The sequence below is a fragment of the Cervus elaphus genome, chromosome 25 (assembly GCF_910594005.1).
Source record: "Cervus elaphus chromosome 25, mCerEla1.1, whole genome shotgun sequence".
In the NCBI taxonomy this organism is placed as follows: domain Eukaryota; kingdom Metazoa; phylum Chordata; class Mammalia; order Artiodactyla; family Cervidae; genus Cervus; species Cervus elaphus.
This window is the reverse complement of record NC_057839.1, coordinates 8239145-8266976: the sequence shown is the minus strand read 5'-3', so window position 1 is coordinate 8266976 and position 27832 is coordinate 8239145. Positions and strand designations below refer to the sequence as shown.

Sequence of the window (27832 nt, the reverse complement as noted above, 5' to 3'; positions counted from 1 at the left end):
CCCGGGGGCTGGCGGGAGAGAGTGGGGCCCTTTCCTTGCCATTTTTACAGCGGCTGCAGCTGCCCAATACCCACCACCCTGGAGACTTCCCTGGCAGCCCAGTGCTTAAGACTCGGTGCTTCCACTGCCGGGGGTGTGGGTTCAAGCCCTGGTCCGGGAACTAAGATCCCACATGTCATGTGGTGAAGCCAAAAACACAAAAGCAAGACAACCAAAAACCCCAAACCCTCCCCGTCACCGCCCCCTCTGTTCAGCAGCTGCTACGTGCCAGGACCGGGATAGCACTGTTCTGCTTTCCCACCCCATCGGGGCAAGTGGTGGGGCAAATGGGCTGAGCGCCTTCTCATCGTGAGCAAGCAGAGGTTTGGAGAGGGAAAGACTTGCCCACAGTCACACAGCTATGCCAAGTGGGCAAGGGGGATGAGCCCCCAGGTCTGGGAGGCGACAAAGGGCATGCTTTTCTTCACTTCTTCCACCCGCTTCTCCCCCACCCGAAGGCTCCCCTCAGTCCCCATCTGCATGGATGGCTTCTTTTTTGAATGGACGGCTTCTTTCTATTTTGTTTTCTTAGCTCTGTTAAGTCTCACGTATCAGATACCCTGAGGTAAGAAGTCTCTGCCAGGGAAGTTCATGAAGAAGCTGTGTGGCTGTAAACATAAGTCTAGTTTATGCAACGTAGCCCATGCTCCCTACTTGTCTCAGAACCTGCCAGAGAAAAGAAGTACCAGGAGTTTCTGTTCCAGACCCAGCTGGAGAAATCAGTGCCTGGTGCACAACCTTCTGGAAGAACGAACTTGGCTCAAATGCCCGAAAGGACCAGAACTGAAGGGTTGTTTTTTTTTTTTTTTTAAAAAACCCATTTCCAGACCTGAATAACTTAGCTGCTAATTTTGGGTTCTGTTCTGTTTCTCAGATAATGGAAACTGTCTCGTGGGGGCCAAGGTGTGTACCCTGCCTGTGTAGAGAGAGAGACACACTGAGGAAAGCCCAAGTGCGACAGAACGGAGGCTCTGAAACGGCTGCTGCACCAGTCCGGCCAAGCCGGTCTCTTCCCAGCACACAGTCTCAGATGGAAAACCTTCTCAGTGTTATCTCCTCTCAGTTTCTATTCTTTTAACCATCCCATGTGCCCCCCACCCCAGGCACCCACAGCCTTGTGTCAATTGAAAAATCCTTGCAGGTGCCCAACAGATGAGTGAAAAGTAATCAGATAAAGGCAGGAAAACCTGCACATCGCCAGCTGACCAGTCTCAGACGGACAGTCTGCCTGTTTTCTTATGTCTGCGCAGGCATGACCATGACTTTACCACACATGCTCGTAATATTGCCTTGTTTCCTGCTATAATATTTCTTCTTGATTCCCAAGATAGAAGTCACTATATCAGATGATCCTGGTGTCTTATTAAGGGCTCCGTGGCTTCTGGGGGCTCTGTAGCTGGAACATCCTTGGGAGTCTGTTTTGGAAACTGAAGGCTCCCAAGCTGGTGGGGAAGGGTGTGGCAGAGGCATGTTTGGAGGACGAAGTCCTGGCCTTGTTATATCCTGGCTGTGTGATCTCAGAAGAGCTTCTTTACCTCTCTGGGCCTCAGTTAATTTCCATATAAAGCAGGAATGATACCATCTACCTTGGAGGGCTCCTCGTAGGATTAAAGGAGATGACTGTAAAACTTCCTGGTACCCAGTAGCTGCTTAGAAAGTGCAGCTCTATGATCACTTCTTTAAGCAGCTGTCCCTTGTATATTTCTGAGCACCTATAGCCAGGCCAAGTCCCGTGCTAGATGTGGGTAACAAAGAGGTGAATTAGACCTGGAACTCCTCATAATCAGGCCTGGCAGCTATGAAGTACAATCAAAAGACTGGAGGATTATTTCACTGGCAAGGAGCATTGCGAGGTCAGGGATGCTACCTAACTCAGCCATCCCTGCTGGCCAACAGGGACATGTCATCACAGCTGCTTCTTTCTAGTGGACAAAAACTCACGGCCATACTGACCCAATTTGGTATATGCTTGGTGACTTCTGGTTGCTCCCCCCAAGTAGAATAAAACACATAAGGAAAGCAACGTGACACCTCCAAGCCATCCGATCTGTCACCACTGCCCACTTGAAGGCCATCTCCCAAAAGGGGCTTTGGCAAGTGGCGGGGTAGGGAACAAATGTGCGCATGTGGGAGGGGGCACTCTAAAGGGGATCGCTTGCATGCTGTTAAACACCATCTGTTTATTCCCTCAGTGGTGGAATTTTCTGGAACAACACAAGGTGGAGGTCTGAGCAAGGTTCTCTGGGTATCCAGAGAGAGGAGCCTGGTGAAGAATTCCGGAAGGAGGATGCCTCCTCTGCTCAGGCTAGGGATGAACAGGTCCTTTGCAGACGGTTTGAGCCTGGAGGGGCAGCCCCAAATAAGCCAGGTCTCTGTTACTTAGAATGCTTCGGGCAGGCCCTGCCTGCCTCTCCCCTCCACACCTGCTCTCCCGCCCTGGACTGCACCCACCCCTCATTCCCGCCCACCCCCAGCTGCCCCCACACAGCCGCCGCATGACGACATCCTGGCTTAAGCCCCCTCTTCAACAGCCCCTCTGAGGCGCTATTTGCAGAGGCCCCCCTTTGGGGGCTCGGGGGCTTCGCACACAAGTGTCTGATTTTATAAAGAGAGACAGAGAAGGCACAGCAGGTGCCCCCACTTCCCTCTCAGCCCCACCCTGCCTGGCGAGGGCTGCCGGGGGTCTGTGCCTGTGTGTCTGCCTGTGAGCGTCATCCTGCATCTGCCGCCCGGTGACAGGGGCCTTTGAAACTCCACAATGACGCCATCTGCCAGGGACAGCCGGCAGGCTCGCGCAGGACTGACCCCATGGTTGCCGTGGCAACCAAGATGGCAGCACAGGCCCGCAGAAAGCAGGCTAAGGATGTCAGGAGGTACCCTGCGGAATGGTCCCCATTCAGGTGGAGGTGGGCAGGGCAGGGGTGGAGGAGCGCCTCCGGGTGATGCAGGACAGGCCTGTGCCTTGGGGGTCTGGGGGACCTCCAGCTGTCAGAAGTCCATCCCCATCAAAAGAAGCCACAAGGCCTTCACAAGACACGCTGTGTGCGCACACTATTCCCTTTGCTGAGACTCTCTCTGCTTTGCTCACCAGCCTAGAAAACGCCTCCTCACCCTGCGAGACCCGTCCCGGGGTGTCCTTCTCTGAACTCTCCAAACAGAGGAGAGTCTCTGTCCCTGGGGTGCCTCGTGCACGTCAGAGCCCCCGCCGACCCGGACTGCAGCTCTGCGCGCTCAGCCATCTCCCTGACCTGCTAGGAAGCGAGCTGAGGTCAGAGACTCTGTCTAGTTCACTATTCCTGCTGCCCAGCACAGGGCCTGGTGCATGGTAAAGTCTAGCAAATATTATTTAGCAAATAAATGAAGTCACTTCACTTCTCAGCCACTTGGCAGGAAATTTCAACACTCAGAGCCTCAGTTGTCAGGAATGCAGGAGCAAACAGAAAGCGGGCCAGAAGAGCCTCCCTGACCCCACGGTGAGGTGTGGGCACGCTCGTTTCTCCACCACTGTGGAGGCTGCAGACCCCAGGGCCTCTGAGATGCAGACCACATCTGCATAGAGGTGAACTTGTGTCCTCGCTTCTGTCCTATTCTGGGCGTGCAGGAGGAGCACTGGCCGAGAATCAGTGTCACGACCTACTTGGGCTGCTACCCTGTGGGGCCTTGGGTAGAATCACTTGCTCAAATTCCCTAATTTGGAGCCAAAGGGTTAGTGCATCTCCATCCAAAGTGGCTGAGCCCATTCACATCAGAGAATATACATGGGTCCTCCTGCTTCGCATCCTCCCAGTCTTTACAGGGCAGGCCTATCCTTCTACCAGTCTGATAGGATATGGTTGGGTCTTGCTGTTTTGAATCTCATTCCTCTGGTTTCTAGTGAACCTCAACATCTTTCCATCATCAGTGTGGTCTCTTCTGTCAGTGGTCAAGTCCTCACCTATTTTCTTTTTGATCACTTAACTTTGTCTTATTGATCTGTAGGAATTTTATCTTTTTTGGCCATGTGGCTTTCAGGATCCTAGTTCCCCAATCAGGGATTGAACCTGGGCCCACAGCTGTGAATGAACTAAGTCCTAACCACTGGACCACCAGGGAATTCCGTGTAGGAATTTTTTGCCATATAAATTCTGAAGCATACCTCTTTCCTGTGCTGTGCTTAGTAGCTCAGTCCTGTCCGACTCTTTGTGACTCTATGGACTGTAGTCTGCCCGGCTCCTCTGTCCATGGAGATTCTCCAGGCAAGAATACTGGGGTGGGTTGCCACGCCCTCCTCCAGCAGATCTTCCCAACTCAAAGATCGAACCCAAGTCTCCCCCATTGCAGGCGGATTTTTTACTGTCTGAGCCACAAAGGAAACCCAAGAATACAGGAGTGGGGAGCCTGTCCCTTCTCCAGGGGAACCTGCTGACCCAGGAGTGGATCTGGGGTCTCCTGCGTGGTAGGCGGATTTTCTACCAACTGATCTACTCAGGAAGCCCCACATCTTTCTTGTATGTGGGCAAATATCTTCTCCCGATCTGTGTCTGGTATTTTAGTTTTATGTTAAGTACCCTTGGCTGATGAGAAGTTTCAAATTTTTATGGAGTCAGAGAACAGCAAAAGGCTATTTTGAGGCTCATATAAGCACCAAACTTTTGACATCCTTTGTATCCACATGGCTTTTTATAACTGCAGAGCAGCCCCTTCATGATCTGCTTTGAGTCCCACAAGGCTGTGGGAGGTAGGAAGAGCGGGGATTATTATTCTTGTTTCATAGAGTATGAGATGGAGACCCTGTAGCGGCCATCTGGCCTTTTGGCCTCCTAGCATCCAGTTCTGCCTCTTCTAGTAACTGGCCTCTGATTTTTCTCCTGGGGAACCGCACTCCATCGCAATCTTTGTCCCTGCAGTCTGGGTGGGGCTGGCCAACTGGAGCACACCATTCATTTTCCAGGCCACAAGGACGGCATGGGACCCGAGCCAGGCCAATGACAATGCTATTCTATCCAGTACTTGGGGCAGAATTACTGAGGAAGAGGCACTTTCCACTGGCAAATTCTATTTGAAAATGAAACCAGTACCGAGGAGAGCAGGACGATGAGAGACCTTTTTCAGTCACTTGTACCTGGATCTAACCATACCTGAAGCCCATGTATAATTCAAGCCAGCACATTGTGGGGTCCTGTCTCTTTTGGATTAATAACAGAGTCCTAATACAGACCAAGTCAGAGCAGGAAGTGAAAGAGCCAAGACTGGACACCTAACTCTCTTATTTTAAAATTCTCTCATTATTAAAAGTACAAAGAGGTAGAAAGGCAGTTTCCAATCTAAGAAGGAGGGAGAATCACCCCATCTCGTCCACCTCCACCGCCTCTGGGTTACTAAACTTCTCAAGGCCTCCTGGCTGGGGCAGGGCACTGTGACCCTGCTGTTCTGACCCCAAGGACACTTTGAATGGGAAGTCAGCATAGAACAGTTGACAGAAATAGTCAGTACCAAGGAAAGCTGACATCAGCTTGAAACTGCCCCACAGAAAACTGGACTTAGTGGAGACAATGACAAAAAAGAAAAAAAGAGAAGAGGTGGAAGGAAAGAAAGAAAAAAAAAAAACCTGACAATATCAGCAGCTAGCATTGAAAAAAAAATGAGTGAAATCTTCACTGTAAAACTTACACAGAAAAGGATAAGCTCTGCTAAGAACAATCTCCACCACAATGAAAAACACTCGAGTAAATTGGGAACAGGAACAGCTTAAGAGGGAACTGCTTAAGGGATGGAAACGAATGAGTGGCATTCCCCTCTGGAAAAGACTTTCTTGATGAAATGCCATTGATATTGATGCACGTCTGTCGACATTTCTGAACACTCTCCTGTGGACAGGCTGAGTGCCCCACCCTGCGGGCTGCCTCCTGCTTCTCGGAGGCGGCGCCCACCCACTCACCGTGGTGATGAACCGGTACAGAGGCTGCCGTCTCTCTGTGTACTTGACCGTGATGGGGCTGAGGTCGTAGCGGAACCAGATGGCCGGGATGATGCGGCCCGTGTGGCTGTAGGCGACGTACTCCTGGGGCGGAAGGGGAGAGAATGAGGGGGGTGCAAGACTCAGATTCCAACCGTGTCTCACGGGGGATGTGGGAGTGGGCTGCAGAGGGTCCCCAGCAACCCACTCCTCCCTGCAGAGGGGCCCCGGCAACCCACTCCTCCCTGCAGAGGGGCCCCAGCAACCCACTCCTCCCTGCAGAGGGGCCCCGGCAACCCACTCCTCCCTGCTCCTTGGAAGCAGCACCAGAATCAAAATAAAGGAGTCTGAAAGCAGAGTTGTTGAAGGACCACTGTGACGTGGGTCCAGTCTGAGTGAAGGCCTACTTCCCCCTGCAGCTCCTGGGCCAGGCAGAATCCATCGGTTTATCCAGTGACTGTTCACCAAGCATCTCTCCTGTGTGCTGGCCCCGCGCTGGGTGCTGGGGACCTCGGGTGAGAACACCTTGCCCCCTCCCCAGGGGGGCCCACAGTCTGGAGAAGGAGGCAGATGTAACAATATCTGCCACACTGCAGCGCTGCCAAGTGCCGTGACTGAGGGACTCGGAGTGCTGAGCGGCCCGTCAGTGAATGGCCGATCTCCCAGGGGCTTGGCGAGGAGGGGACAGGCTAAGCCACACATGACCTCCTGAGGATTGTGTTTGAGAGAGAGATGTGGGGAGGGGGCTTCTTCAAAGAAGAAACACACCCAACTGGAAAGCCAGAGGGCAAAGCCCACCACCAGACTCCTGGGGAAGGCACCGGCTGGGACTCCAAGGATACCAAGGGGCTGAATTAACTGCATCCACTTCAGGATGCTGAGAACCTCGGGTGACTCTCGTTCATCCACAGCAACTAGAAACCAAACTAAAGCCCCAGCCCCAAACGCTAAGGGCCAAGCTCTGCAGTTCTCCAGGGACAACCTTGAAACCTGCCTTCTTTGCCACCAGTCCCTGTGGGTGCAGCCCCCCTCGCTCACAGGGCAGATGGGGCTGAGGCTGCAGAGAGAGCTGAACACGCAGTCCTGGCCCTTTGGGCCCTTGCCAAAGCCTCAGGGGAAGACGCCTTGGGCAAAACAAGATCAGCTTTCTCCTGGGAGAGTTGATAGGGCAGGGTGACTGTCTGGGTCATGGCCCAGAGCTGAGGTACAGAGGAAAATAATAAAACAGAGCAGCAGTAGGTACCATTTGCCAAAGCCTTCATTGTGGGCTCAGTGGTTTTAAAAACACTGCCTCATTTGACAGTGATCTTCTGAGCCATTTTACACATAAGTACACTGAGGCACGGAGTTGTTACGTGATTTGTCCCGAGTGAGTGGCTGAGCTGGGTTTGAGCTGGAAGTTTGTGCCACAGTCCACACTCTTTCTGCTCAAATTGCATCCGCCTTGCCCATCTGTTAGATGCTGTCAGCACTTGAGGGTTCCAGCGGGATGCCCGCCAAGAAACAGGATGCCTCTGCCCCAGAGAGTTACACCAGCACATCAGTGCAGGTGGAGCCAAGCAGAGGGACCCCAAGCCACCCAAGAAAGAGTAGCTCCCAGCCTGGCAGACTCAGAGGCCCCCTGTTCAGACTGAGCTAGGTGATGTGATCGAGAGGCCAGGTTCTGGAGCTGGAGAAGTTGGTTCTAATCCCCATTCATCCACTTTACAGCTCCAGGACCTCCTCTCAGTGCCTCAGTGGCCAAATCTGCAAAATGGGGACAATAACAGGCCCAACCTCAGAGCTGTTGCGATGACTGAAAGAGACGGTGGAGTAGAAGGCTGAGCACGATGTCCAGCCCGTGGTAATTCTCCACAATGATAGCTACTACTCACTACTGGGGCGTCCCTGGTGGCTCAGATAGTAAAGACCCCGCATGCACTGTGGGAGACCCAGGTTCAATCCCTGGGTCAGGAAGATCCTCTGAGAAGGGAATGGCTACCCACTCCAGTATTCTTGTCTGGAGAATCCCATGGACAGAGGAGCCTGGTGGGTTACAGTCCATGGGGTCTCAAAGAGTCTGACATGACTGAGTGACTAATACTTTCACTCTTACTATTATTAGCGCCAAACACTGTATCACTTTAAGGGGTTTGGGCGGTGCTGGAACAGGAAAAAGAAAAAGAAAAAGGAGGGACCTAGTGTAAAGGGGTCTTTGGGGATACGTCAACCAATGGGCTTCAAGCACGCATGTCCCGTGGCAGGGTCACCTCCGGGGAAGCTGAGGCTGCCTTGGCTTGAAACCACTGTCGTGACTCTTCTGGGGGCTCTGATTGATCTCTGCTTCTCCCCAAGGCCCGCCCACTTCCCCATGACACCGGGTGTTGGGGTCCTGGGACATACCCGTTAACCAACGGCCATCTGGTGCAATTCAAGAGCCTCACGATTTTGGATAAAGACCTTGTGCCCCACGAGCCAGCGTATCTGCTGTGTGCTAACCAATCAGGGTCCCATGTCTGAAGGACCAGAGCCAGATGTACGGCTGTGATGCTTGCAAACCCTAGACCTTTGGGAGAGGCTACCTGCCTACCCTTTCTCAACCAGATCACTCCCTATCTCCCAGTTAGATTTCCTCCCCCTGACTCTGAGATTTGTCTCCCTTCTTTGCCCAGGGCACATGACCCCTTCAGGAAAGGCCCCTTGAAAGGAATCAGAGGAAATCTCGCCGGGACACGTGTCACCTCTGCTTTTGGCCAGCAGAGGGCGCAATTACCTTGTTGGCCACTGTGTACTGGTAGGAATACTGCTGCTTGCCACTCTTGTCTTCGTAAACTGTGGGCACGATCTTCAAGATGTAGTCGTGGGAGGCGAGGGCTGTGGGAAAGACACAGCAGCGTGAGGCAGGGTGATGGGTCGTGCCCGGCCAGCAGGTCTTCTTACATCATCTCAACCCTAAACCCGCTTGGTACTGTGCTGAGATGGGGCGGGGGGCAGGAGAAGGGGTGAGAGGGGACTGCACGATTTCACCACCAAACCACCCCTGCTCATTTCTCCCTCTGGGCACCAGGAGTGGGAAGACTCCACCTGTCAGGATCTTTGCCTCTGCACTGGACATAGGTAGTAGCCTCTGGAACAGTTCAAATGTCCACCAAAGGCCAGCTGCTGAGGAGGGGGTGCCGGGAAAGGCCACTCTCCAGGGGGTTACTGTTAAGTGAGAAGACTCCAAGGGAGGACGGGGACGCAAAAAGAACAGGAGGACTCACTCCTCTACATGCATGAACACACAGCAGAGTCTTCTGAGAAGACACCCAAGAAACTACAAGCAGTTTTATTTTTACCCTTGGGGCAGGGGAGGCAGGATTTGATAAAAATCACATTTCACTGCACATGTTCTTGTCTGGTTTGAATACTTGTTACTTTTGAAACGAAATGGGTTCAAGATTTTAAAAAAGAAAAAGCCCAACCAGAAGAATGGCATTTACAGATTACTGATTACTTTCTTTCCCTATTTTCAATTAACGGAGATGAGTTCTTCCTCCATCTGGCCCTGTGTCCTGTTCCAGGGAGACTCTTACGCCATCCCCGCTGGATGAGCGAGGCTGTGGAGGGCAGGGACTGAGCCTTGCTCATCTCGGTGTCCCTAGAACCCTGCGCGGGGCCTGGTACAAAGTGGACAGTGGCAAATGCCTACTGAATGAATGAGCGGATGGAAAGCTGGCTGGTCAGACCCATGAATGGGAGAAGAGATGAATCAGCTTCTGATAAGCATGAGGTAACCGGAATCAAACAGTAGGCTGAGAGAATGCTGGCCCAAAGCTGCTAAATATCATCCAGGAAAAATGACATTCCCTTGGGCCTTCTGGGCTGTGAGGAGAAGCTCAGAGACCCCTCTACTGCTGCCTTCTAGAACCTCGGGTCAGGGCCCATGCAGCTGAAACAATACAGAGATTTAGGTTTGTGGGCTCTAATCCTGGTCTCCTGGCTGTCAGTCCAGAGTCCTCAGGCTCATCTTTTGTTAATGGGAAGGGGATGTGGATGGTGTTCACAGCCTCTTCCCGCCAATACCGCATCTTAGTAAGGAAACGGTAGTGCTTCTTTAACTGTCTTGAGACCTGACTCCTCTAAAATTCTGGGAAAAGCCCTGTAGTCTCAGGCTAAGCCCATTAAGACCCCAACATCCCTCTGCTCAATCCCGCTGGTGCTGAGACTGGCCGGAGCACTACCCGGAATTTAAAAGCAGACACCTGGGCCTCACCCCTGAAGGTTCTGCTCACTGGGGCTGGGGTGGGGCTCAGGATTTGCATTTTAAGCCAGGAGGCCCAAGACCACCCCTGAAACACCACGCTCCAAATCCCCGTCACCCCTGAAAACACCTGACGGGATGAGAGTAAAAACACCCCATGAAAATCACAGCGGTAACAGTTCTATTCAGTCTGTCCAAAACACAGGTGACCATAAAGGAAAAAAGTAAGAATCACCCACAAAGCCAGCCTGCCCAGAAAATCACAGATTCGTACTCTCACGTACAAACTACCAGACTTCTATTTATACCTATGTTTGTGTTTCCCTAAACATAAATATAAAATTGGATCACACAGAACCTTCTTCTGAGAACTGAACGCCGCTGACACTGTTACAGGTCTAAGACGCGGCATAAGGTCACAGCCTTGGCTTCTTCCATTGCCATATCCCCTCGAGTAGCGCCTGCCACGTAGAAGGGGCTCAACGACCTCTTGCTGCCTGAACACCAGTGAGGTTCTGACACATCACTGTCATGGCTGCACGCATCTCCCAGAAAAGACCACGTACGATGTTCTCAGCCAGGCCCCCGGGGCCAGGCACCAATGTAGTGGCTCATTTCTACTCTTATAAACAATGATCTAATGACCATTACTTTCCTAAATCCTTGCATAGTCTCCTTTCCTTAGCTTGCTCTCCTGTGAGTAGAACTGATGACTCAATGGCAGTGACCAGTTTTAAGGCCTTTGGTATAATTTGCCACATGTCCACTGGAGACACTGCACTTGAGGACACCCGCATGGGTTAGAGCACCCCTCCTCGGGACGGCCAGCTCCAAGCTGATCCAGGCAGGCCCCATGCCCTGGCGGCCCCCTCCCTCCCTCTAAACATCTCAAGTAAAAATCCAACCACAAATCATGGGGAACCGTAGGAGGAACCTCCAGGTACCCGCCTGTCTCCCAGCTTCAGCCATGAACAGCACATGTCCAATTCTGCTTCATCTCTATCCCACTGCTTCTCTTCCCCCATTTTATTTGGAAGCAAATCCCAGACCTCACATCAGTTCCTCCATGTATACTTTCATGATGTCACTCTAAAAGATAGAGACACTTTCAAAGAAAGCCACCAGAATGCCACCATCACAGCTGGATCATCAACAGAGTCCCTCTTCAGCGTCTTCGACACAGTGGTCTGTGCTCGGGACAAAGAGCCGTGTCACCAGGCATGGCGGCTCCTGCCCAGAGGTGGTCAGAGAGGCTCTCTCTGAGGTGGTGGCATTCGATCTGAGACCTGAACAATAACACGTGGCCCCCAGGGGGACGTGGAGCAGAGTGGCACGTGGTGGGCGGCTGGGGACCGGGCTTGGAAAATGAGGAAACGAGAGCCTGGTGGACCCCGGCGGTCCCTCCCCTGCTTTCATCAGCAGCCCAGACAGAGGAAAGGCTTCCTGCCCACACCTGCCACGGGCTCGCATACCCTTCCTAGCCTGATCTTCCTCCAATATCAGGTGGCTGAGGGTCCAGGCTAACTGCAAGTGGGGGCAGACAGGCCCCTTGGGGGCTGCCCCCACGCAGAACCACAATGATGACCCCACCATATGAAGAATCATCCCCCTCCATGATAATCAGACATCAGAAAGTGGCACGAGTGGGCATGGACCCCGTCAGGAAGCAATACGGTAACGTAAAGCAAATCCCGTAAATATCAGAGGCATTACTGTGGTAGAAACAATAGACGTTTTCCATGAAAAGACAGTCCCTTAACAGAGCATGGTGGAGCTGCTAGACGGCCAACCGTGTCTCCATAACCAGTGGGGAAACTGTACACCAACTGTGGTTACGATACGACAGGCACAAACATCAAAAAGTAAGCTGTGATCTGTGCTGGGAAAAAATGACTTCTGCTCACGGACAAGGATTCCCAGTGACACGGAGAAATGAGAAGCTTGATTTGTTGGGGCGGGTCACGGAGGGATGTTCTCTTTTGCTTGGATTATCCCAGTTCCATGCTTGGTTTGGCAGCGAGTACATGCACACCTCATTTTATTGCTCTGCTTTATTGTGCTTCAAAAATAGTGCCTTTTTTTTTAACAAATCTGAAGGTTTGTGGCAACCCAGTGTTGTCAGGTGATAGCAATATTTTTAAACTAAGGTATTTACATTATTTTTGAAGACATGATGCTACTGCACACTTAACAGACGGCAGTGTACTGTAAACGTAACTTTTTTCTTTTTTTTTTTAAATGTAACTTTCCTCTGCACTGGAAAACCAAAAAATTCATGTGACCTGCTCTATTGCGATCTTCAGTTCATTGGGTTAACTGGGAACCAAACTCACAGTATCTCCGAGGTCTGCCTGTAAATGGACCTCCAGGAATGATTAAGGACACACGGGTGAAAAGGTGACTCAGGGGAGGAGATGAAAACCGAACCCAGTGGGCAGACCTGCGTAAGCAGACAGGCCTCCCAGGCCGTTCTGGGCAAGGCCCCGTGGGTGTGCAAACACGCATGTAGGTGTGTGTGCATGCGTTTGTTGGTGTGCAAAGACGCGGCACGCGCTGTAATCTGGGCCCAGGTGCCGGGGAGCCTGGGAGGGAGGGGCTCCGGGAGGGCCGGAGCAGGAGGGCTGGGGTGGGCGGCTGCCCGGGAGGCCAGGCCGGGGCCCCGAAGGCCCGTTCCCACGGTGCCGCCTGCAGCCAGGACGCACTCTGGCTGTGTCAGCACCGCCTGGGGACCCCGGGTGATTATCTCAACCAACAACAATCATGTGGCAGCAATATATTACGAGATGGCGACAATGACGATGACGGCCAAGTATTCACAGAGCGCTGATGGTGTGTCTACGGCTGCCAAGCCCTCCCCTGCCCTCCGCCAGCGGCCCCGACAAGCCCTTCTCCTCCCTCCTCAGTAAGATGGGGTAAGTCTGCGTCCTCACAGGCCGCCTGGGGGGACGAAGCCTGCGCGGTGCGGCTCACCCCGAGGGCTTGGTCATCGTTCCCGCCCGCCCCCCATCCCTTCCATGCCGCCCTGGGGAGCTCGGGCAGAAAGCTGTTCCCAGGGCGGGGGTGCGGTACATACGGTTGGAGGCGAGTCTGTCTGCTCCTCCGAGAGCGTTGAAAGCGCCGTGGACGTTGTGGACCTGCGGAGAAGCAGAGTGACCCACAGGACTGACCCCAGGACGCCACCACCTCTAGGCTCGGGCCTGGGGTGGGGGAACGGCCAGGTGCTAGCTGCTCTAGAGACCTTGCCCGCGTGTAGAACGGGGACCCAGCACGGTCTGTCTCGGAAAGTCCTGGGGCACGAGGCGCAGAGGAGGCACCAGCTTGCTTCCGAGCCCTCGCTGTGAGACGCTCAGTCCTGGCTCCTGAGTGTCGTCTCATTTAATGCCTTTAAGGATGGACCCCGGGCTCATTTCACAGGAGCAAACCAAGGCTTGGGGAAGCACTGACATCTGTCCAGTGTCCTGCGGCTGAGTCCAGCTCAGGTCCGTCTGACCTTAAGCCGGGGCTCAAGCATGCAGGCAGACGGGAAATTCAAGCGCAGGCGGAGTGGGTCCCAGCACACTCCTCCTGAGACCCGCCTCCCTCCGAGAGAGGCCCCGGGCGGCTGGCTCCCACCCCGTCTGCGGTGGGACACACACAGGAGCTGTGAAGAGACGCCTCCTCATGGCGGCCGGGCTGGCCGTGTCCCGGGGGCAGGGGCTGGAGGGCATCTCCTACTCTCCTCCGAGGCCAGTGGGAAACCAGGTCAGCCCCCAGGAAGACTGACAGCAGGATAAAGTGTGCCCAGTACACGGACTCTGTCCTCACGGGCACAGTTAGCAGGGGTGGGTGGGGAAGGCCTCCTGGAGGGCGTCCTGGGGGAAGTGACACCAAGATTTGTAGGAAAGCGGGACGTTAACCAGGCAGGCAGCTCATGCAAACACATAAGCCTGGAGACGGAGAACCAGAGCTTGCTTGGCCCTAGAGAGGAATGGATGAGGGGTGGGAAGGGAAGAGGTCATGGCGGGCGGAGGGGACAGGCTCCAAGAGTAAGGGCCACTCCAGGGACAGTGGGTGCCCTGACCCCTGATCCCAGCCTCAGGCCACTGATGTCTATCAAGCACTTAGAACTGCACACTCTCAACAAGGCCAAGGGAAAGTCCATTGTGCCTCGAGACTAACTAACAACACAGTTTCTAACCCAAGGACAGTGGCTGTGGAGGCCAGAGTGCTAGAATGTTCCCTCACATTGTCGCGTGTCAGGGTTCTATCTGACATTCATTTGTATGATTATTTGATTAATTTCTGTCCTCCTCTCTAGACTATTCAACACTCCACACAGGCAGGGACCAGGCTCCTCCTCACCAATGCCTGGAACACCCAGCACATAGTACGGGGCTCAATAAATATTTGCTGAATGGATGCTGGATGATGAATGGGTAGATAAATCCTCAGTTAAGTATTTTACAAATCCTATCTCCACCATAAGAAGCAAGTAGAAGGCTATTACTGTCTTTCTGTCCTGCAGCAGCAGACGGCAATGCAAGGCTGCCCCTGCCCTCCCCGTCCCTCCTCTCCCTCCTCCTGTCCCCCGTCCCTCCTCTCCCTCCTCCTGTCCCCTGTCCCTCCTCTCCCTCCTCCTGCCCCCTGTCCCTCCTCTCCCTCCTCCTGCCCCCTGTCCCTCCTCTCCCTCCTCCTGCCCCCTGTCCCTCCTCCTGTCCCCCGTCCCTCCTCTCCCTCCTCCTGTCCCTGTCCCTCCTCTCCCTCCTCCTGTCCCCCGTCCCTCCTCTCCCTCCTCCTGTCCCTGTCCCTCCTCTCCCTCCTCCTGTCCCCTGTCCCTCCTCTCCCTCCTCCTGCCCCCTGTCCCTCCTCTCCCTCCTCCTGCCCCCTGTCCCTCCTCTCCCTCCTCCTGCCCCCTGTCCCTCCTCCTGTCCCCCGTCCCTCCTCTCCCTCCTCCTGTCCCCGTCCCTCCTCTCCCTCCTCCTGTCCCCTGTCCCTCCTCTCCCTCCTCCTGCCCCCTGTCCCTCCTCTCCCTCCTCCTGTCCCCTGTCCCTCCTCTCCCTCCTCCTGCCCCCTGTCCCTCCTCCTGTCCCCCGTCCCTCCTCTCCCTCCTCCTGTCCCCGTCCCTCCTCTCCCTCCTCTTGTCCCCTGTCCCTCCTCTCCCTCCTCCTGTCCCCTGTCCCTCCTCTCCCTCCTCCTGCCCCCTGTCCCTCCTCTCCCTCCTCCTGTCTCCTGTCCCTCCTCCTGTCCCCCGTCCCTCCTCTCCCTCCTCCTGCCCCCTGTCCCTCCTCTCCCTCCTCCTGTCCCCTGTCCCTCCTCCTGTCCCCCGTCCCTCCTCTCCCTCCCCCTGTCCCCATCCCTCCTCTCCCTCCTCCTGTCCCCCATCCCTCCTCCTGTCCCCATCCCTCCTCTCCCTCCTCCTGTCCCCTGTCCCTCCTCTCCCTCCTCCTGTCCCCCGTCCCTCCTCTCCCTCCTCCTGTCCCTCCTCTCCCTCTTCCTGTCCCCTGTCCCTCCTCCTGTCCCCTGTCCCTCCTCTCCCTCCTTCTGTCCTGTCCCTCCTCTCCCCCCTCCTGTCCCTCCTCCTGTCCCCCGTCCCTCCACTCCCTCCTCTTGTCCCCTGTCCCTCCTCTCCCTCCTCCTGTCCCCTGTCCCTCCTCTCCCTCCTCCTGCCCCCTGTCCCTCCTCTCCCTCCTCCTGTCCCCCATCCCTCCTCCTGTCCCCATCCCTCCTCTCCCTCCTCCTGTCCCCCGTCCCTCCTCTCCCTCCTCCTGTCCCCCGTCCCTCCTCTCCCTCCTCCTGTCCCTCCTCTCCCTCTTCCTGTCCCCTGTCCCTCCTCCTGTCCCCTGTCCCTCCTCTCCCTCCTTCTGTCCTGTCCCTCCTCTCCCTCCTCCTGTCCCTCCTCCTGTCCCCCGTCCCTCCTCTCCCCCCTCCTGTCTCCTGCCCTTGGCTGCAGCCCTTCCCTCACCTCCCTGCCTGCAGCCTCGCCTCCCCTTCCACAAGGCAGGTGGGTGCTCTTCCTATGATACCCACCTACCCGGGTCAGACCCCACCTTCCTAAATCTAACATGGGTCTCTCACTTTACCTAAAACCCAGCTCCCTGCTCCCCGCTCCAGGTGACACTTTTGAGCCCTCTCCACAGACTCTGATGAGCCTCTGGCAGCTCATGTACAGAAGAACCTCGTTCTGATGTCACGGGCACTTGCTGATCCACTTTTTTTTTCCCTGAAACTGAACTTGAGGGTCTTTTATATGATAATGACTGGCTGGATGTGCCATAGAGAGGGTGCTCTAGGAGAGGGGTGACATGCAAGATGTCCCCTGTCCTGAGCTTGGCCAAATCCTTCTCTCCCTTCAGCGCTTGGCTTAGATGTCATCTTGGATGTCACCTCCTCAGGGAAGCCCTCCCAGACTTTCCAAGCTGGGGAGTACCCTGCCCTCATCTCCACATCACTGCCCAGAATCCTATGCCTCTCTTGTCCCTTGTAATTACATTTATTTACACTTAGTCTCTTCTTGACTAGAGGGCAAGAATCCACTGCTGTTATCCCAAGTCCTCATGCAAAGCTTGGAGCAGAGCAGAAATTTTGGGGTCTGTTGAATCCATAACTCTCTGAGGCACAGTCAAGGAAGACCTGGGGCCAGACACACCTAGTTTTCAAGCTGTATGCCCCCGGGCAGGTTACTGAACCTCTCTGAGCCCATGTCCTCCTCAGGAAAAATAAATGCCACCCAGCATCCTTGAGGGGGTTTTGTGAGGGATCAACAAGGCTGCATCTGAACACTGGTCCCCATTGAGCAAGTGCAGGCTGCGCTGCAGGCTGAGGGGTCGACAGCGCCCACAAGGAAGGACTGTGGTCTGCTGCCCAGGCGGGGATTGGACTCTGGGGTGCCTCCAGGGAGCCGCGTGACCCTGGGCCGTGACTCCGGCCTCAGCCTCCCCGTGTGCACAGCAGGGCTCACAACGCCCACTGCCCCCGCTGTCAGGATCTGCCGACCGGGTGGGCAGCTGGGATGCTGCCCGGCGCTCACAGATGGAGCGCTGTGGGCCCTCCGCCTGCCTGGGGTTGGTCAGCTCCCGTCCCGCTGGGCGGTGAGCACCCCACGCCTGTCTCCCCTGCGGCCGTGGGAGCCGCTGTGGGCCGGCGGCATCTCGCCCGGCGGCATCTCACTGCCTGGTGTGCAGTGAGGGCACCGCTCATTTCCCTCTGAGCCAGGCTTCACTCAGAGTTCAGGAGCTTCACGTGCGTGAAGTTATTTTATCCTCACCACAATTCTATGAGCAAGATGCCATTACTCTTCCCATTTTACGGACAAGATCACTGAGGCTTAGCAAGAATAATTTGTGCATGGTCACACAGCTAATAAGTGGTGAAGCCAGGATCCGAACCCTGAAAGGCAGGCGGGGGAACCACCACAGAGCAGTTCCTTAAACAGAAAGATGGGAGGCTGTGGGTGTGAAGCCTGTGTGAATGTGCCTTCAGGCAGGGTCCACAGTCCTAGGACAGGCTGTGCTTCCCAGAGTATGTGGACAGCGAGTCTGGCCCAGAGAGACCTTGCCTGCTCTGCTCCAAAGCCTCACCTCCAAGAAGAAAACCTCTGGGGCTTCCAAAGAGCCTGGGAAGGCGCTGATCGACTTGGCAGGGCAGAGGTGTCAGGAAAGAAGCGGGAGCAACGTGGAGGGAGAAGAAGTGAGATGGAGCGTGCGGGAGGTGGCCCACGGTGTGGCCCCAGGGCAGACTCTGTGTTCAGAGCCCGGCTCTGCGCCAGGCTGTACCCTCTCTGCGACAACATCTAGTGTCTATCTCTGGGGCTGCTGAGAGGGTAAAGAGGCTGGTGCTTGAGAAGGAAGGTGCTCAGCACACACAAGGATTCAACAAGCACGTGTGGCACGAACGTGTGAGGGGGCAGTGGGGGCACGTGTGTGCTTGTGGATCTGTATGTAAGACGTTCCATTCTGGTGTGTGGGTGCGTGTGTCTCTGGGTGGTGCGTGTGTGTATGTGTGAATCTCTGAATGGTGAGTATATGTGTGTGTCCAGGGATGATTGCTCTGGTTCGGGGGGTGTCTACAAGGACGCTTGCACGCTGTGTAAGACGCTTGCACGCTGTGTAAGACCTGAGTGTGTGCCTATGTGGTGCGTGTTCAGCGTGTGCTCTCAGCGTGCACGCACGACCACATGTGCGTCAGGGCACACCTTTCATTGTGTGTCTGCTGAGTGTGTCTGCTCATGTGAGCACACGTGTGTGCACATGGGCGTCACAATGGTGTGTGTGCACACGCTCATGTGCCTACCTGGGCCCCGTGCACATATCACCATGCCTGGAGGGCACCAATGCAGCAACCTCACCCACAAAACGGGACTGTCACCGAGCCAGCCTTGGGGCAGGAGCTGGGGTGGCTAGATCAGCACCGTGGCTGCAGCAGTTACGCCCCCTTCTGAGCCTTGACGCCCCCCGCGTCCCGCAGGGCAGAGCAGCCTTCCCCTTCAGTGCTGTGGTGCCAGGGGCGGAGGAGAGAGGGCGGGACAGCCGCCTGCCCGTGGCCAGCAGAGATCAGGCGGTCAGCGTCTGCCGTCCCGGGGAGGAAACTGCTGGGCCGGGCCTGCCAGATGTGGCCCTTCCCATCAAAATCACAGGACTGTCAGGACCCTTCCTTCACGCCTCCTGAGCAGACGTGGGCGCTGACAGCACAGCCGACATGGCCCCGGACTCGAGGCCGACCCCTGCTCGGGGCCCGGCTCCTGGCCGTCAGACGCGGTGCCCCGCTCCCTCCCGAGGCCAGCCTGGCGCAGAGAAAGCACCAGCACTGGGGACTTGCCCGTGAACGGCGGTCCCCTTCCCAGGCCCCGTCTCAAGCTGAGGCTCCGAGTGCGGTGTGGTGATGGAGCAGCCACGCTCGGGAGGGAGGCGGGGGACGTGTGGTGGAGCAGAGGCCCGAAGGGCGTGGCCCTCTGCAGGGCGTCTCTCGGCGCCCGAGCAGGACGGAGGAGGCGGGGATGCCCTCCTGCACGCACACCAGTGGGGCCGGCTCACCTGCAGCGTGTCCCCGAAGGAGAGCTTGTGGATGACGTGGGTCATGTCCGGGTTCTGCGGCTGGGCGGTGGCACTGTGTGTGGACACGTGGAAGTTGCCCGGGACCTGGGGGAGAGAGGAGAGCTTAGGGGCTGGGCGCAGGCCCTCACCTGGGCTGCATCTGGATGTGCACCCCAGCTTGGCCGTTTCCCAGCTGTGGGACACGGCTCTCTCTCAGCCTCAGACTCCTCGTCTGCGGAAAGAGGGTGCTAACAGCACCCACTGGAGGGGGCGGCCGGGCTGTGGGGTGGAGGGGGCATGTGAAGGGCCCAGCTGGGCGCCTGGCGAAGGACCAATGACCAAGCCAGAAACGCAGCCGCCCATCATCAGCTCCCTGGCTGCTCCCCGCTCGGGGGGCAGGCGTGCAGACTCAGGAAGCGTCCTCACACCCCAGACACCACCACTAGCCCCTCTGCCCCATCACTGCAGGCCGGGGGCCCTTGAAGGCGAGACCGCAGGGCCCCCCTTTCCCCTCTGGTGCCGAGACCCTGCCGAGCGCAGCCTGTGAGCGGGGCTGTGGGATGACTGTCTGCTCAGAGCGGCACCGGGGAGCCGCCACAGAGCCTCCTGGGGCCTCCCTCCTGCCCGCTGCCCAGACCACAGCCCTCGGTGTCACCCCGGCCCCGTCTTCCTCTCACATGGATGCCCCGCCCATCAGAAATGCTGCCAGCTCCGCTCCCGAGATGCCCAGCATCGGACCCCTCCTCCACTGTCTCCTTAGACTGGATGCGGCGGCAGCGTCCCCACCGGGTTCCCGGCTGCCACCCTTCACTCCCCCGGGCCTTCCCCAGTGGTGGCCAGTGGGGACCTTTGGAACCTGGGTTTGGTCCCCACTCGCCTCTGCTCAGGACCCTCCAAGGTGTCCATCCTTGAGGTGAAGCTACATCCTCCTGTCCTGCTCTGCCTCCTCCCTCTGGTCACAGCGGCCTCCCTGCTGCCCCGGGAACAGTGCCAGGATAGTACCATCTTGGCCTTTGTGCTGCACGCCCTTCTGGAACCCTCTTCCACATGGCTCTCCCTCTGGCCTCTGCTCCAGGCCCCCCCACCCACCCCCCAAGCCCCTGACGCTGCTAAAGCACTCAGCAGCACATGCCACGTTGCCCTCAACTTGTTCTCATCTGTGTCCCCACGAGAATAGAAACTCCACTGGTAGGGTTTGTGCCTGACCTGATGCTGTATTCCCCAGACCCTGACCCAGAGCAGGTGCTTAATAAATATGTACTGAATGAATGAAAGAATGAACAAATGACATTAATCCTTAAAACAGCACTTTTGGCTTTGGCACCTGGTAACTCCTGAATATTCACTGGAAGGACTGATGCTGAAGCTGAAGCTCCAATACTTCGGCCGCCTGATGCGAAGAGCCGACTCATTGGAAAAGACCCTGATGCAGGGAGAGACTGAGGGCACGAGAAGAAGGGGACGACAGAGGAAGAGATGATTGGATGGCATCACCAACTCGATGGACATGAGTTTAAGCAAACTCCGGGAGATGGTGAAGGACAGGGAAGCCTGGCGCGCTGCAGTCCATGGGGTCGCAGAGAGTCAGACATGACTGAGCAACTGAACAACAACTTCTGTTTTACAGGAAAGGAAACCGAGGCTCAGAGCAGTGAAGAAACTTGCTATTGTCACACGTCAAAACTGGGGCAATTGACCTCAGCAGCCCTGGGCTGATGCCATGTGGAGGCAGCCCTTCAGGAGGTGCCAGGCTCGGGGAGATGACCCAGATGAGAGCCGGGCCCGGGATGAGCCCTTGGCCTGCTGTGACACAGACTCAGGACAGAAAATGTGACTTGCCTGACCACACTGGTCCAGAGGGAAGCAAGGACTCTGGGAGCGATGAGGGAAGGCCCCCAACTCATCTGGGGGTGTTCTTAGGGACAAGAAAACCCTGTGCTAAGGCTCTGAAGATGAGTCAGGAACAAGGGGGAAAGGCATTTGGGTAGAGGGATCGGCGTGAACAAGTGTGGAGGTCAGAAACTGCCGGGTCGGCGGGCACGTGTGAAGAACAAGAAGAGTTTGGTATTAACGAACCCGTGGAGACCTGGGGGAGTGGCCGCAGTAGGAGACAGAGGCACTAGAGGGAGGTGGGGCTGCTTAACACTGAAAAACTCAGGGCTTATTTTATTCCAGCTCAACAAAAACTTAAAAAGTTGCACTGGAGGAAGGAATATGGCTTATGGCTTAGCATCCACCAGCCCACCAGTCCATCAAAGTCCACTTATTTTATAAGCATGCCTGTCTCCAGCATAAAGCTGTGGGCTTCCTGCAGCAACATCCCTGTCTTCACTGGGACTTGATCTTTGGACTGACAGGAGAAGAACCAGGCCAACAGAGCATGGCCTGGCCTCAGTGAGTCATGGTCAAGTGTGCTCTGGGCTGCTCGGAGGAGGGGGCAACCTGCTGGGCCTGGCTTGGGGGAACAGAACAACAGCTCGGCAAGATCTCCCTGGCCGGACAGCGCTGCCCACTTCAGGGACCCAATGGTAGGGCAGCAGCTGAGGGCCACACACAGGTTCTGGTCTGGCCTCACTTCCTAGCTGGAGGGCCCTGGGCAAGATCAGTACCCACCACCCTGTGCCTCAGTTTCCCCATCAGGAAAATGGGAATAATAACCACAAAGGGTTGTGGGAGGGTTAAATGAGACGAGGAATACAAAACTGACGGCAGGTGTTACTGGGTTGGCTTCATGGCATGAACACATTCGAGCCGAGAGAGAACAACCCTTCCAGAAGAGAGAAAAAATGTATATGGGCACAGGGTGGAAATCCTACTGCATTCTAAAAGTGATTTAACCTTCATTTTTAGTTAAATAAATAATATATAGATGTGAAAGTGAAAATTGCTCAGTCGCATCTGACTCTCTGCGACTCTATGGACAGCAACTTGCCACCCTCCTCTGTTCACGGAATTCTCCAGGCGAGAATACTGGATTGGGTAGACATTTCCTTCTCCAGGGGAGCTCCCCAACCCAGGGATCGAACCTGGGTCTCCTGCACTGCAGGCAGATTCTTTACTGTCTGAGCCACCAGGAAATATGTTTTTCCCTACAAAAAATGTCACGTGATAAAATTAGAACTAAAGTCCCATTGCCTGCTGCCCACAGAAGTAAGAACCTGATAGCATCCGGCATGCATCCTTCTGAGTTTTTCCAGGCACCGACAAGGGGCCCCCTGTGGACAAGGCCGTGGGCACGGTTCGGAACTGGGCTTGGAGCCTGGGCCTCACGCGCCCAGAGTCAGGTGAGTCAAGGAGGCTGGCTCCGCACATCTGCCACCCGCGGCTGCCCCGCGAGGCTGTGACTCAGTGACCCACTCCCCCTCGGCACGGAATCCATCACAGGTGGCTGACTCACAGCAGCACACGCTGGGCTGAAGAAAGCAGAGACGATGCTTTTAGAGCTGTGACTTAGGAACCGACGTCAGTGTCTCTGATGGGCGTTCAAAACATATAGATGGAGCCAGGCCCCCAAAACGCCGGCCCATCCTGTCCTCCTGGGGGGCTGGGTGATTAAGCAAGGAGTCCGCATGGCTGGGGGCTGCTTGAAACATGCCAACTCTGGGATCTGGCTGACTTCCTGATGAATGGTAAGGGCCCACGGGGCAGCATCCCAACCGGATGCTGGGAGATACGGGGGGTGGGGGGGCTGCGGACCTCACCGTCAGCACAGCTGCCTTTCTCATCAGAGCACCCCTTGACTGAGCGCTCCAGGGAGGCACGAACCCTTAGCCCTCCACAGGAGGCTGGCCTGAGCTGTGGCCGAGATGCTGGCTGGGAGCCACACGGAGCAGGGCTGCGGGAGACAGAGCTGGGTGCCTGCTGCCAGGGGGCCGGGCTTCAGATCCTGGCTCCTAGCCCTTTAGCAGGTCACGGAGTACCTGCGCCTGTTTCCTACGCACCGCTGCAAGGACCAAGTAAGCTAACGGTGGGGAAGGGCCAGGTGAGAACCCAATAAGCGACTGCCAAGAGGTGAGGGCTGGTGTGGCCCTGTTCCAGGATCCCAGCCCTCCTTGACCAGAGAAAACCCGCTTCTTGGACGTCATCCCTGCACACTTCATGAGCACACTTGCACCGGAGTGCTGGCAGGTACCAGCTGATGAGATCATGGATACCCCACTGACGGGAGATAAGGCCAGCTGGGGAAGGGCACCAAGACTTGTCCTGTCCCCACTGCGACATGCACTTTACAGAGTTTAATTTGTTCACGTCTCACGACTTGTGAGGGCAGTATCACTATCCCCATCTTACAGACGAGGAAACTGAGGCTCAGAGAGGCTAAAATTGCCTAGGCTTTTAACCAGTGAATGTCGTTGCTAGGATTCTCAGCCACAGGTCTGTCTGACCCCAAAGAGCAAGTTCTCGTTCAGCCAGAGCCAGCAGGAGACCCGTCAGAGCCCGCTGAGGGGAGCCGCCTGTAGCCTTGGGCGTGGCTGCCAAGCTGGGGAGGGTGTGGCGCTGGGCTGAGTCCCAGGAGATCCTCCTGTCTCTCCGGGGTGCTGAGTAAGCGTGCTGCCTCCTGCCCACCATCTGGGGTGTCCATATCTGTGTAACCCATGTGCTCACACCCCTCGCCAGGGAGCCCTCCACAAGAGGGACGTGTGTGTGTGTGGTTCGTTCATCTTCATCCACCTTTCCGCCCCACAGACAGGCCTCTCTGACTCTATCTCAGCGGGCCTCCTCCACCGTAACACTCACGTCATTCTCTCCCCAGCTGCTTCACGAAATGACACCCTGGCTTGAGGGTTTGCCTGTCACCCTGTAACTGACCGGAAGTGCCTCCAAGAGCAGGGGCCTCGGTCGCTTCTCCCGGCATTGCATCCCAGGGCCAGACATGGGGCCAGGCACACAGCAGGAACCCGGGAGCAGGCTGCATGAATGAATGAGCTGGGGGAAGGGGAAGCAACGGTCCAAAGAAGTCAGAATGTGGAAAGGACTGGAGCAACATAAGGACCATGATGGTGGGGGAGGGGAGGGAGGGTGCCCCGAGGGACCCGTGTCAAGACCTGTGAGGCAGCAGCCGCTCTCCAGGCAGAGAGAGGGGCAGAGAGAGGGCCTGCCCATGAAGCGAGAGCCTGGCCCACCACTCATTCACCCACTTCCCTGCCCTGTGCCCACTGGCCTTCCCTCATCCCCAAGGCCCGTCCTCCACTGTGGCTGGCATCCCAAGAACCCAGCTGTGCAGGGGTCCTGTTCTCTCCCATGTGGGGGCTTTCCCTGCGGCACGTGGGTCAGTGGTCCACCCCGTCCTTGGAGCACCAGCCCTCCTCTTTGATTACGTTCTCCTCCAGATCCCAGGGCCCACTCAGCCCTGGTTTCCTCCTACCTACCTGGCTGCTCCTTCTACCTTTCCTCCCCACTGCTAAACGCTGGTGGGCACCAGAAATCGGTCTGCAAACTGCATCCTTATCAAGATCTTAGGTTCTTATATTTTTGGTGCCATGGACCCTTTGTCAGTCTGCCAACACCTACATTTTAATTGCTTCAAATGTTTCAAGTGCTTAAAACATACAGAATCATAGAGTAAAGAAATAATATTTTAAACCGTAACGAGAAAGATCGAACATTTGCACATGCCTCTTTATTAATGCAGCAAATAACAAGACCTGGTTGCAAGTCAACTAATGACTGTAATTTCAAAACTGTGATGAGTATAAATAGCATCTCAAAATGATCTGTGACATATTAATGTGATATACGTACTGCAATTTCTATTGGTGACAGGGTCATGGGTGCTGCTAATGCTACTGTGGCTTATTGCCTACATTCAGCACAGAAGAGAGTGCTGAATCGGAGTTTAGCACTTATAAAAATAACGTCATTTTTTTTCTCCCATCCAGGTTCACAGAATCCTTGAATTTGATCTGCAATCCTGGGGCGTATGTGGACCCCAGGTTTAGAACACTCTACAACCTCTCCCTAGGTAATTTAGCTTAGACCAATGATTCTCAAACATGAGTGGCATCAGGACTCCCTGGAGGGCTTGTTACAACACAGATTCAGTAGGTCTGATGTGGGGCCTGAGAATAGGCATTATGACAGGTTCCGGGTGATGGTACTGCTCTTGCTGGGGGGCCCACTTTATTTATTTATTGACATATAGTTGATTAACAATTAATACAATTAATATAGTTGCATTAATTTCTGCTGCATAACAAAGTGACTCAGTTATGCATATATACATTCTTTTTCATATCCTCTTCCATTATGGTTTAATCACAGGATATTGACTATAGTTCCCTGTGCTATACAGGACCTTGCTGTTTATCCATTCTATCTGTAATAGTTTTCACTGCTAATCCTAAACGCCCAGTCCACCCCTGCCCCTCGGCAACTACAAGTCTGTTCTCTTGTCTGTGAGTCTGCTCCTGTTTTGTAGATAAGTTTGGGTCATATTTTAGATTCCGCATATATGTGATATCATACAGTATTTGTCTTTCTCTTTCTGACTTACTTCACTTGGTATGATAACCATCTGGGCCCATCCATGTTGTTGTAACTTGGGGACCCCACTTTGAGGGGCGCTGACATAGACCCACAACAGCCAACATCATCTGTTTAGATGACTCCCACATTTATATCTCCAGCCCAGAGCTCTCTAATGAACTCCAGAAGCACCCCCTCAACTTCCAATTTAATACCTCCAGTGAGAATCCTAAAGGACATGTGTCCAAAATTGATGGACTGAGTCCCAGCCCGCACTCCCACAGAATCCATGCTTTTCTAAGCTTCAATACATAGAAAATGGGATGGCCTGACTGTCGAGACAAAAGCCCAGGAGGTTTCTTTGATTCCACTCTCGCCCTCGCCAGCCACAACCAAGTGATCAGTAAGTCCTGTTGACTCCACCTCCCTGGTCTGGACCCTTCTCTCCAATACCACTGCCACAAGCATCGCCTGTGACCTCTGCTCTTGGCCCCCTGCAGTCTACCTCCATGTAGATGCCCAAGTGATCTTTCTAAAGGTCTGCTGTCCAGGAGGACATTCCCTGATGATGGAAACGTTTCATATCCGCACTAATATGGTAGCCACTAGCCACGTGTGGCTCTGGAGCGCTTGCAATGAGGCACGTGAGACTGGGGGACTGAATTTTACCCAATTTTTAAAAAGTTAACTTAATGGAGCTGTAGGCTACTGTACTGGGTAGTGCAATTCTAAAGCATAAATCAACTGCACTGTTTTCCTGCTTAAAACCTTCAAATGGGTCCCATCACACGCACCATAAATCCAAGTCACAGGGCACAGCCAAGACCCTGTATGGTACCTGATCTACAAAGGGAGCCCTTGAACCACACCTCCCAGCACCCACACCCTTGAGTATTGCTCCCAGTCCCTCCGTATTTCCACTGCAGAACCTGGGCTGGCAGCTAACTCCCATTAACCCATAAAATGTGGCAGAAGTGATACTTTCTGCTTCAGCATTTAAGGAGAACGGAGCTGTGATGCAAGAAATCCACATAGAGGGACCACATGGAGAGACAGACAGGTCCAGTCATCCCCAGCATGTGGGCTGAGCCGCCCAGTCATCCAGCCAGGGCTGCAGGAAGGAGGGCACGCTAAGGGGGCACACTAAGGAGGCACACTATCTAAGGGGCACGCTGCGTAAGGGGGCAGGCTGTCTAAGGGCCACGCTGCGTAAGGGGCACGCTGTGTAAGGGGGCACGCTGCGTAAGGGGGCACGCTGCGTAAGGGGCACGCTGCGTAACGGGGCAGGCTGCGTAAGGGGGCAGGCTGGGGGCCCCTGTGTAAGGGGGCCCGCTGCGTAAGGAGCCCGCTGTGTAAGGGGCAGGCTGCGTAAGGGGGCAGGTTGCGTAAGGGGCCACGCTGTGTAAGGGGCCACGCTGTGTAAGGGGAATGCTGTCTAAGGGGCCACGCTGTGTAAGGGGCACACTATCAAAGGGGCACGCAGTGTAAGGGGCACACTAAGGGGGCACACTAAGGGGGGCTTTAGCTCCAGGTTCTTGTTTCCAATGAGACTCAGGCTCAGCGCGACGTTTAAAAGCCAGAAATCTGAACAACCACTGATGGGAGGATGCTGGAACCCCACAGAAATAGGTACCCCGTGTCCACAGACAAAGAAGCAGCCATGACAGGATGGGAGGAGAGGTGCAATCATGATAAAATCAAATGGGTAGGCGACTCAAAATCTGGACAACAATAATACCAAAGAAGTTCTGGCATTGTTGTGAAGCTTCTGAGCCTCATGTCAGGCTTCCCAATCTGGACTCTGCAAAGGGACTGGGGACCCCCAGGGAGTTTGACTCTGAAGGCCAGTGGGATTTAATTACAGGATTTCCACAGGACTGGGGGAAACAGAGCCTCCAGTCTTAGCACAAACAAAGTCTTCTGTGCGCCAAGACCCAGGGTGAAGGAGCAGTGACCTCGCAGAAAACGGAACCAGACCTGCCTGCTAGCGCTGGAGGGTCTCCTGTGGAGGTGAGGGTGGGCAATGGCTCACGGAGGGGACAAGGGCGCCTGGAGCAGCAGCCCGGGAAGGGGTCGCTTGGCGGAGACCCTCTTGGAGGTCGCCATGAGCCCTACCATAGAGCCTGTGCCTCAGGCCAACCACCAGGAAGGGAGAGCAACCCC

General features: G+C 55.3%; 1 protein-coding gene across 1 annotated transcript in view; it reads right to left on the bottom strand.

Annotated features, from left to right (window-relative positions):
- The window catches only part of ERGIC1 (endoplasmic reticulum-golgi intermediate compartment 1), a 113525-nt gene that overhangs the window by 6896 nt on the left and 78797 nt on the right, over positions 1–27832 (bottom strand). Inside the window, exons 6-9 of the mRNA XM_043887099.1 lie at positions 19205–19309; positions 13270–13330; positions 8727–8827; positions 5957–6079 (exon numbers count right to left, since the gene is read on the bottom strand). Of these exons, the coding sequence (XP_043743034.1) occupies positions 5957–6079; positions 8727–8827; positions 13270–13330; positions 19205–19309 (390 nt within the window). The remainder of the gene's footprint in view (positions 1–5956; positions 6080–8726; positions 8828–13269; positions 13331–19204; positions 19310–27832) is intronic.